The sequence below is a fragment of the Orcinus orca genome, chromosome 3 (genome assembly GCF_937001465.1).
Source record: "Orcinus orca chromosome 3, mOrcOrc1.1, whole genome shotgun sequence".
Lineage (NCBI taxonomy): Eukaryota > Metazoa > Chordata > Mammalia > Artiodactyla > Delphinidae > Orcinus > Orcinus orca.
Genome location: NC_064561.1, coordinates 126,705,416 through 126,724,761, shown reverse-complemented (window position 1 = coordinate 126,724,761; position 19,346 = coordinate 126,705,416). Strand labels below are relative to the sequence as shown.

Genomic DNA, 19,346 nt, shown 5'->3' with positions numbered 1-19,346 from the left:
GAACGCAAACTAGTTTTTGTTTACAAAAGCAGATCAGCAGTTGTGTGGACAGGAGGTGACGTGGGAGTGGGGTGAGGGTAGAGAGGGCAGGGGCAGGGGGCAGGGACTGCGGAAGGCAGGAAGAAACTTGCGGGGGTGATGGATGTGTCCATTATCTTGATTGGGGCGGTGGCTCCACTGTGACATCCCTAAAACTTACCAAACTGTACACTTTGAATCTATGCAGTCTATTGGATGTCAATTGTACTCAAGAAAGTTGTAGAAGAAAAAAAAAGAAAAAGAATCGCCCTCATCTTCTACCTGCTGATTCTTAATGAATAGATCTGGGCCTGAACTCCAGCATCAGTGTTTTTCCTAAGCTCCTAGGTGAGCCTGAGGCAGAGTGAGGTTCAGGACGGCTGGATATCTGAGCCGCTTCCTGGTTCTCAGATTCTGTCTCTTTGGAAAGGGAGAACTCCTTGGTGGATACTAGGAAAGTATTTGCCCGTGTGGAGTCTGGCACCTTGGTAAAACCAGCAAGGAACCCCTCCTTTGCTGTTGGTTACTCCTGCCTCTCTTCTCATGCTGGGACTTGGGGCTGATGAGGTCTATGTGGTTTGTTCTCCTGGAGGTCCCTGTCTGAGTTCCTTCTGCTGTCCTAACGTATGTGACGCTTATTCTCAGGCCGTATACTCTACCCCAACCCACTCTGGTCCCATGACACGATGAAGTGTCAAAAGGGGTCACCATGTGTCCCCTCATCCCCATGTCTATGCAGGCCATTTCAGGTACATGCCCCCTTGCTCAGATGGGGCAGTTCTCCAGGGGAGCCCATGGTTCCTTCTTCTAACCAGCACATTTTCAACAAAAGGAAGCAGTTCCTGTTTAGCGCTCTTCTGAAGGCTTCTAGCTGAATTTTCTGGTCTTCCACACACCACACCACACTTCCCAGAGCATTTCCATGAGCGCCAGCTGCCTGCAAGTCCTAGTGAGAAGTGAAGCCTCACTCAGTGTCAACTTCACATTTCGTGTGTGGGTCTCTTGCAATCTCTCAGCCTCCGGAGCTGCAGACCAGACTGGATGACTCTGGCAGGGAACAAACCAAATGCTAGTCCGTAACTCCCAAGAACTTGGCTCTTCCCTAGAAAACAAACTCCTCACCTCTCTCTAGACCTCTTCCTGTGGAGAGCAGGGCAGGTTAACATTCGGGTCTGGCGGCAGTGCCCTCCTAGTAAACCCTGCCCTGGGTAGCTAGTGCCATCTCTTCTCACGTAAGAGATGTTATCTGACAGGCCCTGGTTCATCTCCACACATCAAATCAAGTCCTTCGGTCATTACGTTTCTCATTTCCCCCCAGTTCAGATTCCTCCATCATAGCATCTCACATTCCATGACAAATTGGGGATGGTGGGAGGAGGGTAAGAAGGAGGCATAGGTGGGCTTCCCTGGTGGCGCAGTGGTTGAGAGTCCGCCTGCCGATGCAGGGGACACGGGTTTGCGCCCCTGTCCGGGAAGATCCCAGATGCCGTGGAGCAGCTGGGCCCGTGAGCCATGGCCGCTGAGCCTGCGCGTCCGGAGCCTGTGCTCCGCAACGGGAGGGGCCGCGACAGTGAGAGTCCCGCGTACCGCAAAAAAAAAAAAAAAACAAAAAAAAACAGTAGGGGTAGGAGATTAATTTTATTCTAGGGACAATGGGAAACAAGCCATTGACATGTATTGAGTAAAGAAGTGACATGACTTAGTTTACCTTTTACAAGGAAGACTTCGGCCGCTAGCTGTGTTTCCACACTGGTTGAGGTAAGGGTGAGGTCAGTGGTATAAGCAGCAGGTGGAAAGATCTTTCCAGGCCAATATCTAAAGGTCTGCCTCATTCTTTTTTAATTTCTGGGGGGAAACTAGGGGTCAGGAGGGATTATATTAACACCAGCGACAAAGGAATGAAAGGTCTAGGAACATGCCTAACGAGAAATAAGAAAGCCCAGGTAAAGTAGACTATGGGACTTTGGCGACAAGCATAAAACAACTTTATAAATTCAGAGATTATGTCTAAGTGGAAAGATTCAGTATTGCACATTCTCTCACGGAATATCTTCGGCCTAACTTTTTTTTTAACTATTTATTTATTTATTTGGCTGCACCAGGTCTTAAGTTGCGGCGTGCGCGATCTTAGTTGCCGGGTGTGCGATCTAGTTCCCCTACCAGAGATATAACCGGGCCCCCTGCATTGGGAGCAGGGAGTCTTAACCACTGGACCACCAGGGAAGTCCCTATCTTCTGCCTAACTTTTAACCTCCCATCTGTTCAAAACTCTGTCCTGAGGGGTTCTGATGGGAGGCTTTAATAATTAAAGCTTTATTGCAGTTATAGAAAAGTCCAGACTGAGGGGCAAATAAGCACCCGGTTATCTGGTGCTAGGGGTGGGGGAAGTTAGGTGTTCGTGGCGTGCGTTGTGCAGTTTCTCTAAGTCCAGAGGCCGGGAGGAGACCGCGAGCGCTGCAGGCACGAAGCCAGCGTCCCGCTCCGCGCCTGGAAGAGTCCGGGGTTGGGCTGGGCGGGGAGGGCAGCTGGGGCGGGGCGGGGCGGTGGTCGCTCTGGAGGCGGAGCCGGGGCGGAACACACAGTCAGCTGACTCTGACTCACGCGCGCGCGCGCCGCGCTGCCTGCTTCCCCGCCGGGGAAGAGAAGTCCGGTACCGGGGCAGCAGCTCGGGCATACCTGGCCGAACGCGGAAGAGAGCAGCTGAGCAGCCATGGAACATCGCGGGCTGGGGTGGCCGAGGCTCCCCAGGCTGCTGGAGCTGCTGGCGGCGCTGGCGGTGCAGGCAGTGCGCGCCTCCGCCGTCGCCGCCGCCTCGCCGGACCTGAGTCTTTGGCCCATGCCTCTCTCCGTGCAGACCACCCCGCGCGTGCTGCACCTCTCTCCCGACAACTTCTTCTTCGGCCACAGCTCCACTTCCAAGGCCGGCCCCTCCTGCTCACTGCTGCAGGAGGCGTTTCGGCGGTGAGTGCTCCCGACGGGCGGCCGGGCGGGAAGGGGACCCGGAGACCCCGGTACGGGGAGGGACAGACTACCCTGGGACGCAGTGCAGGCGCGGGGTGGGGGGGCGGGGCGAGAGGAGGAACACCTGAGCGCTTCCTAACCACCTGCACAGCCATCCAGCCGCGCTGGCGCTCTAATCTCCATTCGACAGGGGAGGAAACAGTCTCCGAGTCGGCCAGTGACCCCACCAGTCACAGGTCTAGAAGATGGCAGAGCCGGCTCGAACCAACACGAACTGAAACCCAAGCTCTTCCCTTTCCCCTCCTGTCTCCTGAGGAGCTTCCTGGGTGCTCTGGAACCCTGCTTTGAGTGCGGGATACTGAGTGGACGGAGTACGTTGCTCAGGGTCAGTGGCCGTGTTCGCCTCGGAGAGGAGAATGGGGTAGACGAAGAGGAGGGAGGGAAGCGGCAGTTTATTTGAAGGGAGTTCTGAGAGGAAGATGAGTGCTTAAAGCTTGGGGACCAGGGGTTCCCCAAAGTTGCTTGTCATTTATAGGCCATCTCTCCCCCTCCCCAAATCTGGCTACAATTCAGATGGCAGAAAGTCCGTAGGTTGGAGCACCGCCCAAACCTCCCCTTCCCTTCCCAAATCTCTATTCCATGCAAAATGCTGGATATTTTCACCTAACTACTTTGATATGGTCGCTGCGCTGCAGTATCTGCTTCTCCTTTTGTTTCCCAGAAACACTTACGTGCTTAACTCTCCCAGCATCTTGTTTCGATCTTTATCATCTCACATTTCCACAGCCCTCATGTCTGTAAACCCGTTGGCCACAGGGTGAATTGTGTAGTGAGGAGGGAGCCCACGGTGCTAGCTTTTGGGGTTTTTTTTGCCTTTTTAAATTGATGTAAAGTTGATTTACAGTGTAGTGTCACAACGCTAGCTTTGCTAACTACACCATGTACAAGACAGATTGCACTTGGGGAGGTGTTTCAGCAAGGCTCACTCTGCGACCTGTGTGGGCAGGACTGTCCTGAAGGTGTTCAGTGTCCCGAAGGATTGTAATTTGGTGCCGACAGTACTACCCCTTTTCTCCCTCAGATTTTGGCCGCCTCTGTTCCTAGAGGTCATTATAGTTGAATTGTGCCTGCAGGACACCAAGCAGCTGGTGGAAAGATGCAAAACTAGTTTAATAACACCTGCTGGCCCCAGGTAGGCCTGGAGCTTAGGCTTAGGTGGAAGAGGCTCAAGAAGTTGATGGCAGAGATGTTTTCTTCTCCTTCGGTTGTGTACAATTAAAGGGAGATTGTTACCCTCAGTTTAGATGCATACTCCAATGAGCCTTTGATGTTGAATCTGCTAACAGGTCAGAATGGCTAGAGCCTGGATGAAGAAGTAAAATCAGGGTGGTTGGTTGCCTTGGGGTATTGAGAAGGAAAAAGTACCCGCAGGCCATCTAATGGAAGATCATGACTAGGAAATCTTTTAAGAACAAACACACCATATTTGCTTTGGGACTCAGTTCATAAATGTGGATTTTCCTTCTGTGCCATCGTGCTAGTAAAGTAAGGACTCGGTAATAAGCTGAAGTGATAGGAGTATGGCAAGAAAGCGTGGAAGACTTAAGTTAACCACGGTTAGATAACCAGAACTTGAATCAGCTGTGAGATGGTTTAAAAACAAATCTTGGCATCTCAAGGCAGTGCAGGTACTTATCTGAGGATTGCCTAACTAATTCATGCCATGTGTGTGAAGCAGCTATTAATTATACCCTGCATTGTTAGGAAGCAGGTTATAAAACATTAGGCCTGTATGGGAATATATGTATACGTGTAGCTGATTCACTTTGTTATAAAGTAGAAACTAACACACCATTGTAAAGCAATTATACCCCAATAAAGATGTTAAAAAAAATAAAACATTAGCCCTAATGGCTAAGACTTGAAAGCATTCAGGTGAGCATTCTAGGAACTCAGGAGGGGCAGTCTCTACTTCAGGGTAAAAGCATGATGGGGTTGTTCCAGAAGCTCTAGGCCGTGGGGAACACACAAGTTTGTTCAGATTCTCTGGCTCCTGTCTCCTGAAGAGCCCAGTTTCTATCTCAAACCCTGCTTTGAAACACTATGCATTTTGCAGGCAGAGTTCTGTCTGTTTGGTACGTGGCTGCTTCCTCAGCTTCTAGAACAAGATCTATCACATGCTAGTTACTCTTTTTTTTTTTTTTAGTTACTCATTTTTTTAAATGAACAAATAGCTTTGCTCCCTCAGTTCCTGAAAAGCTAAATTAACCCACAGACCTTGCACACCGCTGCGCCAGAACCCTTTGAGCTTTCTGTTAGAGTTTTAATATGCAGAGCCAAGATTTTCCTTATGTGGGACAAGCCAGCACCTAACTCAAATCTCAAAGCCGCTGGCAGCTGTAATTTCCCTTAAAAATTGTTTTTAAAAATTGTGGTAAAATATACATAAGATCACTGTCTTAACCATTTCTAAGTATACAGTTTAGTGATCTTGATTTCCTTTTCAATCTGTCAAGGTTTTCCTACGAAAAAGGTCCTCAGCACCTTCATCTGTTCCACTGTCTCACTGGTTAACTTCCATACACTCACTTCCAAGTTCATCAGAACTCTCCCAGCTCTCCTTACGTCCCTGGAAAAACACAAGATGGTCTTACATATAAGTAGCATATACAACCTTCTGGCTTATCAGTCTATTAAATATCATAGGCTTTGAGGCCTGTGTGATCTTGTATCTTCTAGCACCTTCAAATGTTTATTTAATATCCTCCTTCTCTGCTATTCGGGTACCAGCAGAAGGTAAATTTTCAAGGCCCTAGTGAGAATTCTGTGGTGTTTGTGTATTAGCTAGGATACTTTTGTTGGAAGGTAACAGGAACCCTGACTCAGTCTGGCTTGAGCAAAAAGAAAACCTATTATCTCATGCATTATGGAAATATGAAAGCAGGCAGGATTTCAGGGCTAGTTGGCTAAGTGGCTCAACAGTATGATTAGGAAATCCCTATTCTTTCCACCTCTGCTCTGCCATCTTTGGTGTGGCTGCAGCTGGTCTAGGTATCACGTACAGAGAAAGTTTTCTTGTGGCTCACTTAGGAGAGGAAGCATCCTCCCCCCGTCCTCCCACCCCTGCCCCATCACTGGTCAGAATTGACTTGCACACCCAGGATTATTAGTTTGGTTATTGGTCCTTAATGGGGACTTCATAGGAGTCGCTTGGGATTGTGGCAGGGGGACTTTTAAAATCTTTGTGCCTGGATCGTGCTCTCGGAGATTCTGATTCTGAAGGTCTGGACATCAGTACTTGTTTGCAAAAGGCCCTCCATGTGATTCTAATGTGCAGCTTGGGGTGAGAGCCTCTAGTTGGACTGATATGGGGTAGCAGGGGTTTGCGGAGTCAACGACAGTGTCTGCTACCACATATGTATTTAAAACTTGGCTACAGTGCTTTAAAATTTTGTTTGAATTTCTCTCTCTCACAGATATTATGACTATATTTTTGGTTTCTACAAGTGGCATCATGGCTCTGCTGATCTTCGTGTTGGAGTGGAGTTGCAGCAACTTCAAGTCTCAGTTGTCCTGGACCCAGAGTGTGACACTTTCCCCAAGATCTCTTCGGATGAGTCCTGTGAGTACCTATGTCATGTGAATGTATTGTAAACAAAGCTGCTTGTCACAGGCTCGAGTGCTAGAAGCTGGCTCCATGCCATGAACTATTGTGAGCTCTTGACCAGTGAGTTTATAATTCCTATTTTTAAAATTACCATGAGGGGACTTCCCTGGCGGTCCAGTGGTTAAGACTCTGTGCCTCCACTGCAGGGGGCACAGGTTCGATCCCTGGTCGGCGAACTTAAGATCCCACATGCTGTGAGGTGTGGCGCAAAAAAAAAAGAAAATTACCATTAAAGTCTGATGGCAAAACGAATACATAATTGTTGTAGGAAATCTTTAAGTACAGTAAGTGAAGAGGAGGAAATAAATTACTCATAACCCCAGCACTCAGAGTTAACCACTGTTATTTCAGATTTTTTTTTGCAGTGATACATTTAAATATTTTACATAGATATAAATGGAAACATGGTAAACAATGGCATGAAAAAGGGGTAGTTCTGTACCTGTGGTTTTTCTGTTTTGCATAACAATCCATTACAAACATGTATTTCACTAAATATTTTTCTATGATAGCATTTTTAGCCTCTGAATAATGTTCTACCAACTGTACGGATGTGTCAAAACTTACCTGGCTTATCCCTGATTTTTGGGCATCTATGTAGTTTACTTTGAAGACAAGTCTGTGCTGATAGGCATGCTCTCTCTTTTTTTTTTTTTGGCTGTGCTGCACGGCATGCAGGATCTTAGTTCCCAGACCAGGAGCCGAACCTCTGCCCCCTGTAGTGGAAGCACGGAGTCTTAACCACTGGACTGCCAGGGAGGTCCTGGCATGATCTCTGTTTATAATTTAACTTGACACAAAGATAATGCAGAACTGGGAGGGGTGAAGCGTTGCATTTTCTTTTATATTTATGTTGTATTATATATGTTTCATCTTCATTTATATTGATTGACAATGTAATCAACATTTAGCTACATGATTCTTCTTGTTTGCCTAAAACATTATTCTCTAAGGCTTTTCCTAAATTGTTCTAGAAGGAATAAACAAATGGGCAGCCCTTTTCCGTAGAGTGTACTGACTGGGAATAATGTGGAATTGTATCAAGGAATCAAAGCAATCAATGGGTGATATAAGATTAGTGCAGAAAGAGCAGACTGGTGAGTCAGGTGTAAAAATAGAAAGGAAAATGCATATCTTAGAGAAAAGAGTGACTCCTTTGTTCTCAGACTGCCTCACAGACAATTAAGTACATCGCTTCATCCTCTCAATAGAGATGAGATTTCTTAATACATCTCTGAAAAATAACTTAATTTCTCTTCAATTCTGTAGCTGTTCTTAGAAGAGAAACAGGATGATTTGCCAACATCAGCCATGGGATTTTACTTGACAGTCAGCACTCAGACACTTTATTAATTAGGTTTTGCAATCTGAATTGAGAAATGGTCATTAAATTACCAAGGAATCTTTGCTGACAGGCAATACAATGACATATTGTAAATTCCAAAAAATGGAACATATCGAGGCTGGGGAGTTATAGCCTATCTTCCATTCAGCTTTTCAAACCCTCTTTTTTCTGAAAGGGAAGCTTCTGGAGACAAGCTGCCTGTGAAATTTTCTGGTTAAAGGATCAACTAGTTTCAAACTAGTTGATGATGATGATAAAAGTAACACACACAAATGGAAATAACAAGATATCAACCGTTGTCCAAGAGTATGAGGAAATCTTGGAGAAAGTGACAAGTGTTACAGCATCATCAATTAAAATAAAAATATGCATACCCTCAGAACCAGAAATAGACTAATTTCTACCGTAGAGAAATAATTACATACATCAAGAATGTTCCATGCAGTTTGCCTGCAATGATGAAGATCTATAAGCAAAACTAAATGTTCATCACTAGAAGAATGGCTAAATATATCTTGTCAGTTGACACTAGAGAATACTGTACAACAATTAAGAATAAAGAAGTGGAGTTATAAAGAACAGATGTGGAGAACTTGCGAAGATAAATTGCTGAGTTGGACAAAGAAATTTATATAATGTGTACAGGAGGATACCATTTATATACCAACATACAAAAGAAGGCACACATAAAGCAGTACTGTATTTTCTTGTTACATGTATGTGTATGAAAATGCCTAAGAAAAGGCCTGATATTTCCTCTGAGGAAAATAGGGGGAGTTGAGTGGTCATCTCAAAGGGGATTTTAGCCTTATCTGTAACATTTTATTATTATTATTTTTTGCGGTACGTGGGCCTCTCACTGTTGTGGCCTCTCCCGTTGCAGAGCACAGGCTCCGGACGCACAGGCTCAGCGGCCATGGCTCACGGGCCCAGCTGCTCCGCAGCATGTGGGATCTTCCCGGACAGGGGCACGAACCCGTGTCCCCTGCATCGGCAGGCGGACTCTCAACCACTGCGCCACCAGGAAAGCCCACATTTTATTATTTTAAAAAGAGGAACCCATTACTGTTATTTGTATGTACCCCCTTCAAAACCACAGTGTGGTGCAAAAAGTACAGAAAGGGATAACTGAAAAAAAAAGATGTCTCCTATCCCCTGTCAGGGAGGTAATCACTGTTAACACTAAGAATTTGGCTTTGAAATAAAAATTGAAATTCTATAGCTTATTTGTCCATATATTTAGAAACCAAAATCTCCTTCTAACTGCTCTATATCTGCGGTTTTTGCGTTGAGTTGAATCAGAATCCTTTTAAATATCAGCCCGTCCTCAGCTATTGGAAAATAATTGGCATGAGGTACATGCCACATGTTAATGTTTTTAGATAACTCTTTAGGCTGACTAATTCCAGGCTATCTCAAAACTGTAATGTGGCAAAAACTGGCTTTTAAACAGTGACCGGTGGAATGGTAAGCTCTATCTAGGTAGCTAACTAAGAATTGGGTATAGAGGGGAAGAATCGTGGTTAGATTGTGGTCATAATAGCTATAGCATTCTTAGCCTGGCCTTTAGCTAACTCATGACTCTGTTCTTCTGATGGCAAAGGCTACCTTGTCAGAAGACTGTTACCTGATTACTGGCTGTTGATAGAACGGTTTTCCCTACCTGTAGCCAATTATCGTGGGGCAGCCTGGGGTGGTCAGGGTGGTGGAGGAGGAGGATGCAGCCCAAATACGCTATTAAATCATTAACCTGCAGCCCTTGAATGTCTCTACCGTGGCCAAGTCTGCATCTGTCACACCCCTTTAGCTTTCGATCTCTCTGTGCTTTCTGGTGCTTTCCTTTATCTGTGGATGATCCCATCCCAAACCTCTCCAAAGACTAAGATGACTATTGGGGTAACCTCAGGCAGAGTATGATTTCAAGGATTGAGAGATTAGTGCCCCCTTTGCCCAGAAGCAGCTAACTGGAGCCCCGTTTTAGATGGATGTGAACTTTTTATTGAGTGGGACAAAGCTGAATTAAGCTATAGTGAGTTAAGAAGTGAGTCTTGGGGCTTCCCTGGTGGCGCAGTGGTTAAGAATCCGCCTGCCAATGCAGGGGATGCCGGTTTGAACCCTGGTCCAGGAAGATACCACATGCCTCAGAGCAACTAAGCCTGTGCGTCACAACTACTGAGCCTGCGCTCTAGAGCCCGCGAACCACAACTACTGAGCCTGCATACCACAACTACTGAGCCTGCATGCCACAACTACTGAAGCCCGCGCGCCTAGAGCCCGTGCTCCACAACAAGAGAAGCCACCACAATGAGAAGCCCGTGTACCACAGCAGAAGAGTAGCCCCCCACTCCCCGCAACTAGAGAAAGTCTGCACGCAGCAACGAAGACCCAAAGCAGCCAAAAATAAATAAATTAAAAAAATAAATATTTGGAAAAAAAAAAATTGAGTCTTAAGGAAGATTTAGGATAATGTTGGGGGAAGGTAGGTACAGGGCAAGTAAGGGAGCACAGGGAGGGAAGGGACAGAGTAGAGAAGACTCTCTGGCCTTAGAGGGAATGGAAGATTGAGTGATACTGGAGGCTTCACCAAGGAATTATGGGCACTGAGGAGTTTGCACTTTTGACTTAAATTCTTAGCTTAAGTAGGACCCTACTCTGTAGTGGGGTAGTTGGAGAGAATAACTCTTCCTGCAGGGGAAAATGAGGAATCATGGAGGTGACACCCAAGTTCCTGACTTGAGCAAATCAGCTGGTCGGAGTGTGGTGCGCGATGAGCCCAGAGCCCGACAGGTGAAAGAGGGAAGAGTGCAGAGTGGGGCATGTGGAGTTAAAGGAACCTATAGGACTTCTAAGTGAGGATGTACAGGAGGCAGCTGGAGAAACAGGTCTGGAGCTCAGGAGAAAAGAATGATCCAGAAATACCAATTATATGTTTAGGGAAATGTGTGTTATTGAGGGATTAAAAACAAACATTTTTTTCTTCCAGTTTTGAGATATAATCGACAGCACTGTTTAAGGTGTACAGCGTCATGATTTGACTTATATCATGAAATGATTATCACAGTAAATTTAGTGAGCATCCGTCACCTCATATAGATACAAAGTTAAACAAAAAAATTGTTTTCCTTGTGATGAGAACTCTTAGGATTTACTTTCTTAACAGCTGTCATATACTGCATCCAGCCCTGTTTACTGTATTCATCGTGTTGTGCATTACAGCCCTAGTACTTATTTATCTTATAACGGAGTTTGTACCTTTTGACCGCCTTCATCCAATTCCCTCTCCCACTACCACCCGCCTCTGGTAACCACAAACCTGATCTCTTTTTCTATGAGTTTGTTTGCTTTTGAAGTATAATTGACTTACAACACCATGTTAGCTCCTGTTACACAACATGGTGATTTGACATTTCGAAATGATCACCATGATAAGTCTAGTTACCATCTGTCACCATACAAGAAACATTTTTTTTTTCCAATACAGATACTTTACTTGTGAAAGGACCAGTGGCCTCGCTCACTGCCAACAGAGTTTGGGGCGTATTACGAGGTAAGTTCTATGTCATTGTTATTTTCTAGTAAGGAAATGTTTTCAGTTGCCACTTTGGGAAATGAAGCACAGCAAAACTTTGCTTCCTTGGGCTCTTTATAGAATGATTTGTTGGGTATTTCCAAAACAATGCCATTAAATATATACCACTTAAAGCATGGGAGAAAGATCATTTGACTTTTTAAAAATGCTTGAAGGTTATTACATTCATAATGCTGTAAGTCATTGATGTTCTTGGGACTATAATTTTTTTTTTTTTTTTTTTTTTTTTTTTGCGGTTCGCCGGCCTCTCACTGTTGTGGCCTCTCCCGTTGTGGAGCACAGGCTCCGGACGCGCAGGCTCAGCGGCCATGGCTCACGGGCCCAGCCGCTCCGCTGCATGTGGGATCTTCCCGGACCAGGGCACGAACCCGCGTCCCCTGCATCGGCAGGCGGACTCTCAACCACTGCGCCACCAGGGAAGCCCTATAATTTTTTTTTTTTAATTTATTTATTTTATTCATTTATTTTTGGCTGTGTTGGGTCTTCGTTGCTGCACGTGGGCTTTCTCTAGTTGCGGTGAGTGGGGACTCTTCATTGCAGTACGTGGGCTTCTCATTGTGGTGGCTTCTCTTGTTGCAGAGCACGGGCTCTAGGTGTGCGGGCTTCAGTGGTTGTGGCACACAGGCTCAGTAGTTGTGGCTCGTGGGCTCTAGAGTGCAGGCTCTGTAGTTGTGGCGCACGGGCTTAGTTGCTCCACGGCATGTGGGATCTTCCCGGACCAGGGCTGGTAGGCGGATTCTTAACCACTGCGCCACCAGGGAAGCCCCAGGACTATAATGTTTATAGAGTTATAAACGGCTCTGACCTGCTCTGATTAAGGAATTTTGTTTTATCATCACTTCTTGCTGCCTTCAGTAGCAAGCATGTCCCTTCTGCATTTGTTTATACATTCAAACAAAAATATACGCACGTATTTTTTTCTGAACCAACCTATTAGTGCAGAAGCATGAAAACAAAGAGAATAATCATTTTCCCAGTAAAACATGTCCAACTGTCCATGTGGTGGTGATGTTTTCAGCTTGATGTGGTAAGATGCTAGTGATATAGATGCAGCATAAATGCATGTGCCATCGCATGTGAGAGTCCTTCAGCTCAACTCGGTTCTTCTCCACTGTCTCCTCATGGGAGTTGTACTTGATCTCATCACCAGCTTTCATCTGAATGCACTGGGGAATGGGACGATTCTGCTTCTGTTTCTTGGCCAGGAATCATTTGATCCTAGGAGTGTTGTGAGAAGACAAGGTCAGGAACAGAGTCAACCATACACACCATGATGGCTGAGAAAAGAAGAGAACCCTTCCCCCATTTTAAATTCCTGTGGATTTAGAAATATAACAAAGTTTGCAGGAATAGCATGAAAAGATAAAAATATACTCTAGAGTGATTGGAGGTAGTGGGCAGAGAGGAACCTTAAAAGCTTTTCCTGTGACTTTCAGTCTGAACTTCGAAGTTTGGGCATGGGATGTTCATTTTTGCTGTTCAAAAGCTGCTATTACCTCTTCTTTCAAGTAGATAAGATTTTGTTGTACTGGCTTCCAAATTAGTATAGTTTTGAGAAAGGAGAGTAATTTTCTTTAATGTGAGCAAACCAACCAAAGTTATTAAAAATAAAGAAGGCTTTGGATTTGACTCAGGTGAGTGTTATCTAGAATAAAATGATCAATGTTACTGCTATGTGTTTTGTAGTCATAATAATAATGGTATGATTATAATCATTGTTACTGCTATATGTATTATAGTCGTAATAATCGTATGATTATGATCTTATTTCAAAATATGACATGAAAATAGCTATAGATGTTTGCCGCAAATGTAACTACAAACACTGTCATGTAGATCATCTATATATAATGTTATGTGATTTTAAGCTTCTGTCGGTCTGATGTGCCCGTCTTGTCTGGGGCCTGTTAGGGAAAACGGCTTTATTGATGTTTGCCCTGATCCACATCAAAATAATAGAACTTTTGAGAGCATTTTGTGAATCTAGTCCAGGAAGGCCTTATTTTCTGCTTACTGTCAGACTTCGAAAGTAACAAACGTGCTCTAAATGATAATTGAGTGTATTGCCACTTAACAGAAAATTCCAAAGTTATTCCTCCTGGTATGGGCCTGTATTGGGGGTGGGAGGGAGGCGTAGCAAAAATGACTTTGAACTTTTTATTCTTTCCTATTTCCTATTTTTTTTGAGGTATAATTGACATAACATTATATTAATTTCAGGTATACAGCACAATGATTTGATATTTGTATATAATGCAAAATTATCACCACAGTAAGTTCGCATCGTCACCACACATATTTAGAAAAATACTGTTTTTCTTACGATGAGAACTTCTAAGATTTTACTCTTTTTAGCAACTTGCAAATAGGCAACACAGTATTTATTAACTATAGTCACCATGCTGTACCTTACATCCCTAGGATTTATTTATAAACGAAAGATTGTACCTTTTGACCCCCATCACCCATTTTGCCTACCCCCTATCCCCGTCTCTAGTAACCACAAAGCTATTCTTTATATTTATGAGCTTGGTTTTTGTTTGTTTGTTTAAGATTCCACATCTAAGTGAGATCATTCAGTGTTTGTCTTTCTCTGACTTATTTCATTTAGCATAATGCCCTCAAGTTCCATCCATGTTGCCCCAAATAGCAGGATTTCCTTCTTTCTATGGCTGAATAATATTCCGTTGTGTGTATATATATATATATATATATATATATATATATACACCACATCTTTATCCATACATCCATTGATGGACAGGTTGTTTCCATATCTCGGCTATGGTAATGCGGCAATGAACATAGAGGTACATATATTTGGGGGGTTAGAGTTTTGTTTTCTTTGGATAAATACCCAGAAGTAGAATTGCTGGATCATGTGGTAGTTCTAGTTTTATTTTTTTGAGGAACCTCCATACTGTTTTCTGTAGTGGCTGCACCAATTTACATTCCCGTGAACAGTGCATGAGGGATCCTTTTACTCCACGTCCTCAGCAACCCTTGTTATTTCTTGTGTTTTTGAGAACAGTCATTCTAGCAGGTGTGAGGTGATATGTTACTGTGGTTTTTTGTTTTTTTGTTTTTTTTTTTTTTTTTGCGGTACGCGGGCCTCTCACTGTCGCGGCCCCTCCCGTTGCGGAGCACAGGCTCCGGATGCGCAGGCTCAGCAGCCATGGCTCACGGGCCCAGCCGCTCTGCGGCATGTGGGATCTTCCCGGACTGGGGCACGAACCCGTGTCCCCTGCATCGGCAGGCGGACTCTGAACCACTGCGCCACCAGGGAAGCCCTACTGTGGCTTTGATTTGCATTTCCCTGATGGTTAGTGATGTGGAACACCTTTTCATATATCTGTTGGCTATTTGTAGGTCTTCCTTGAAAAAATATCTGTTCACATCTTCTACCCATTTTTTAATTGGATTGTTTGTTTTGCTATTGAGTTGTATGAGTTCTTTATATATGAACCCCTTAACAGATATATGATTTGCAAGTATCTTCATCCTTTGGTAGATTGCCTTTTCATTTTTCTTGGAGGGGGGAGATAAAGGGCTGTCATTCATTCATTCATTCTGCACTGGGTCTTAGTTGCAGCATGTGGGATCCTCTTTTTGGCATGCGGGATCCTTAGTTGCAGCATGCAAACTCTTAGTTGCAGCATGCATGTGGGATCTAGTGCCCCGACCAGAGATCAAACCTGGGCCCCCTGCATTGGGAGCGTGGAGTGTTACCCACTGGACTACCAGGGAAGTCCCAGATTGCCTTTTCATTTTGTTGATGATTTCCTTTGCTGTGCAGAAGCTTTTTATTTTGGTGTAGTCCCACTTGTTTATTTTTGCTTTTGTTTCCTTTTGGTGTCACATCCAAAAAATTAAATCTTTTTTCTTTTTTTTTTTTTTTTTTTTTTGCGGTCCGCGGGCCTCTCATTGTTGTGGCCTCTCCCGTTGCGGAGCACAGGCTCTGGACGCGCAGGCTCAGCGGCCATGGCTCACGGGTCCAGCCGCTCCGTGGCATGTGGGATCTTCCCGGACCGGGGCACAAACCCGTGTCCCCTGCATCGGCAGGCGGACTCTCAACCACTGCACCACCAGGGAAGCCCAAATCTTTTTTAAATGTTTGGTAGAATTCACCAGTGAAGCCTTCTGGTCCTAGACTTTTGTTTGTTGGGAGATTTTTGATTACTGATACAATCTCCTAGTAATCGGTTTGCCCAGATTTTCTGTTTCTTCATAATTCAGTCTTGGTAAGTTTTCTCTCTCTCAGAATATATTCATTTCTTCTAAGCTGTCAGATTTGTTGGCATATAGTTTGTCGTAGTAGTCTCCTGTGATCTTTCATATTTCTGTGGTATGTTGTCACATCTTCTCTTTCATTTGACTTTGAACTACAGGCAAACCTTGGAGATATTGTGGGTTTGGTTCCAGACCACTGCAGTAAAGTGTCTATCTCAATAAAGGGAGTCACACAAATTTTTTGGTTTCCCAGTGGATATCAAGGTTATGTTTACACTATACTGTAGTCTTTTAAGTGTGCAATAGTATTATGTGTAAAAAAAACAAGGTACATACCTTAATTTAAAAATACTTTATTGCTAAAAAATATTGATCATCATCTGACAATGCAGAGTTGCCACAAACCTTTGATTTGTAAAAAATGCAGTATCTGTGAAGTGCAGTAAAATGAGGTATCCCTGTATTCTTTTTTTTTTAAATTTATGTATATATTTTTAAATTTATGGCTGCATCGGATCTTAGTTGTGGCACGCGGGATCTTCGTTGCGGCATGCGGGATCTTTCGTTGCGGCTCATGGGTTTCTCTCTAGTTGTGGCGTGTAGGTTTTCTCTCTCTAGTTGAGGCACGCGGGCTCAGTAGTTGTGGCACACGGGCTTAGTTGCCCCGCAGCATGTGGGATCTTAGTTCCATGACCAGGCATTGAACCCGCATCCCCTGCATTGGTCCAGTGGGTTCTTTACCACTGGACCACCGTACAAGTCCCTATGCCTGTATTCTTAGGTTAAAATTTTCCTTGGCAATATAGTTGTCAGCTAGAATGATGAATTTTGGTAAAGTCAAGGCCAGATAGAGGAGTTGGCCTGTAATATAGAGAACAATCCACTTGAGTAAAAAAATGGTCAGGAGATAGTCTTTGCAGGTATAAATAAAACACTGTAAGTTGGGCCTTTATCTATAGTTTCATGGTGTTTTCTGAGCCTCTTTGCCCTCTGTTAAGTTTAGGTACTTCTAAAGTGCCTATACTATTTTACGATAAAAGTTCTTTCTTACAGTGCTATAAATTTATTAAGGAACTGGCATTTTGTTTTATTAAATCACTATTTTGTGTTTATTCAGACAAAACCAAGGGTATGGGTACAATGAAGTAAAGCATTTTTATTAGATGGCACAGGGATTTTTTTAAATTGAACGTTGATTTTAGAAAATATGTTACAGGGTATATGTATAACATATTTAATTTTATTTGCCTTTTCTGCTTATGGTTCTGTGTACGGATAATACATCTTTTATTGTCTCTTTTATAAATTAATGCAATAAATTATAAATTTTACTTTCCCTAGGTTTAGAGACCTTTAGCCAGTTAATTTATCAAGATTTTTATGGGACTGTAAGTATGATTATTTTATGTTCCTAACATTATTGGGTAGATATAATACTATAGGAAAAATATAAACTTTTTAGCTATTTATTACTTCTTGAATGTTTTTTCTCCCCTAGTGTGTATCTTATCTGGTAAATGTATATTTCACACTTTTTGTTGGTTTTAAATTAATCTTTTATCCAATACTTGCATAGATAGGTATAATTTATTTATTACATAAATAAAATGTGTACAGATTTTATCTAAGACAAAATAAATAAAAATTTTCTTTTGTCTTTTAGTTCACTGTCAATGAATCCAACATTGTAGATTCTCCAAGGTTTCCTCATAGAGGAATTTTAATTGATACATCCAGACACTTTCTGTCCATTAAGAGTATTTTTAAAACTCTGGTAGGTAATTATTTTATTTTAATCCACTGTCTATTCTGAAGATGTGTCCTTTAATGTTGTTACTTTACGTTGGTTACATATGCTGTTGTGCAGGTTGGAACAGGGGATTCATTTTCCATATACTAAGTATAAGCACTGGGCTTTCTTCCCTCCCTCCCCTGGGAAGTATATTTCCTCTACTGAGAAGTGGAGGCTCCCTTAGGGAATCACTCTCTTGTTTTCATTGGGGTGGGAGAGGGGCTTAACCAGTATTCAGTCAGCATTGTTAAGAGAAAGACTCAGTTTTAATAGTGCCCACTGGCCCTCTGTGAATCATTTGTCAAATCATGGGTCTAGACTTCTGGTTAGGAATATATGGTCATTGTACCTCTAGTTGTTTTTAATTTTGTGATCTCCACTTGCTTTTTTTAAAGTGGCCTAGAAAGGAATCTGAGAGCAGCTTCATACCTAAGGAAGTGTTGCAAAGGAATATGGAACTTCAGGTGGTGGGAGCTTGGGGGCAAGGTAGACATTAACTATTTTCTCTTTTCATTGGTTCATCCCCACCATCACTGCCAGTTTGTAGGGATCGGGAGGTTTTCTGGCCATGTTTTTCTGCACCTTCACCTGATCATTTATGAACACACTATGTTATAAAAAAAATTATTTTTATGTTTACATTAAAACCCTGAATTTCTTTCTCCAAAAGACATTATTGTAATTTTTATGAAAGAAATATATGCTTAGTGTAAAGAGTTTGAACATAGATATGCATAAAATAAGTAGCGATCCCATAATTTCATTTACCAAAGATTGACATAAATTTTTATGTCCCATTTATCTCATTTTAAACTTAAAAAATGAATACCTTAACGTATAGTATGACTTCTTTTTTTTACGGAAATATAGTTGACATACAACATTATGTTAGTTTCAGGTGTACTAAATCATGATTTGACATTAGCATACATTATGAAACGATCATCATAAGTCTAGTATCCATCTCTCCCCATACAGAGTTATTACATTATTACATCCCCTTGATTATTTATTGTATAGCTGGAGGTTTGTTCCTCTTAATCCCCTTCACCTCTTTTCCCCCACCCCCTTACCCTCCTCCCTCTTGCCAACCACTCTGTATTTATGAATCTACTTTTGTTTCATTTTGTTTTGTTTTTTAGATTTCACATATAAGTGAGATCATTGATATTTGTCTTTCTCTGTCTGATGTATTTCACTTAACATAATATCCTCTAGATTTATCCATGTTGTCACAAAGGCAAGATTTCATTTTTTTATGGCTGAGTTGTCTCTGTGTGTTTTGATTGGAGAATTTAGTCCAATTACATTTTTTTTCAAAGAGCCAATCATCTTTTAAATTTTTTTAAAATATTTATTTGTTTGGTTGCACCGGTCTTAGTTGCAGCAGGTGGGCTCCTTTAGTTGCATCTCGCAGGCTCCTTAGTTGCGGCGCGGGACTTCTTAGTTGTGGCATGAGAACTCTTATTTGTGGCATTCATGTGGGAATCTAGTTCCCTGACCAGGGATTGAACCCGGGCCCCCTGCATTGGGAGCTCAGAGTCTTAACCACTGTGCCACCAGGGAAGCCCCAGTCCAATTACATTTAAAGTAATTATTGATGGATATGTACTTACTGCCATTTTGTTAATTGTTTTGGGATTGTTTTCATAGTTCTTTTTTGTTCTTTTCATCATCTTTTGCTCTGTTCCCTTGCCATGTGATGACTGTCTTTAGTGTTACGTTCGGATTCCTTTCTTTGTGT

General features: G+C 43.1%; 1 protein-coding gene across 4 annotated transcripts in view; it reads left to right on the top strand.

Annotated features, from left to right (window-relative positions):
- The first annotated feature begins 2,626 nt into the window (after positions 1-2,626).
- Positions 2,627-19,346, top strand: part of HEXB (hexosaminidase subunit beta) — a 58,530-nt gene continuing 41,810 nt past the window's right edge. For 2 of the 4 annotated variants that reach the window (XM_049707699.1, XM_033430030.2), the window contains exons 1-5: positions 2,627-2,979; positions 6,456-6,601; positions 11,473-11,538; positions 17,152-17,198; positions 17,474-17,584. In XM_049707699.1, the coding sequence (XP_049563656.1) occupies positions 2,729-2,979; positions 6,456-6,601; positions 11,473-11,538; positions 17,152-17,198; positions 17,474-17,584 (621 nt within the window). In that variant the 5' untranslated portion in view covers positions 2,627-2,728. The remainder of the gene's footprint in view (positions 2,980-6,455; positions 6,602-11,472; positions 11,539-17,151; positions 17,199-17,473; positions 17,585-19,346) is intronic. The other 2 variants (XM_004270813.4, XM_033430031.2) reach the window with 2 other exon arrangements.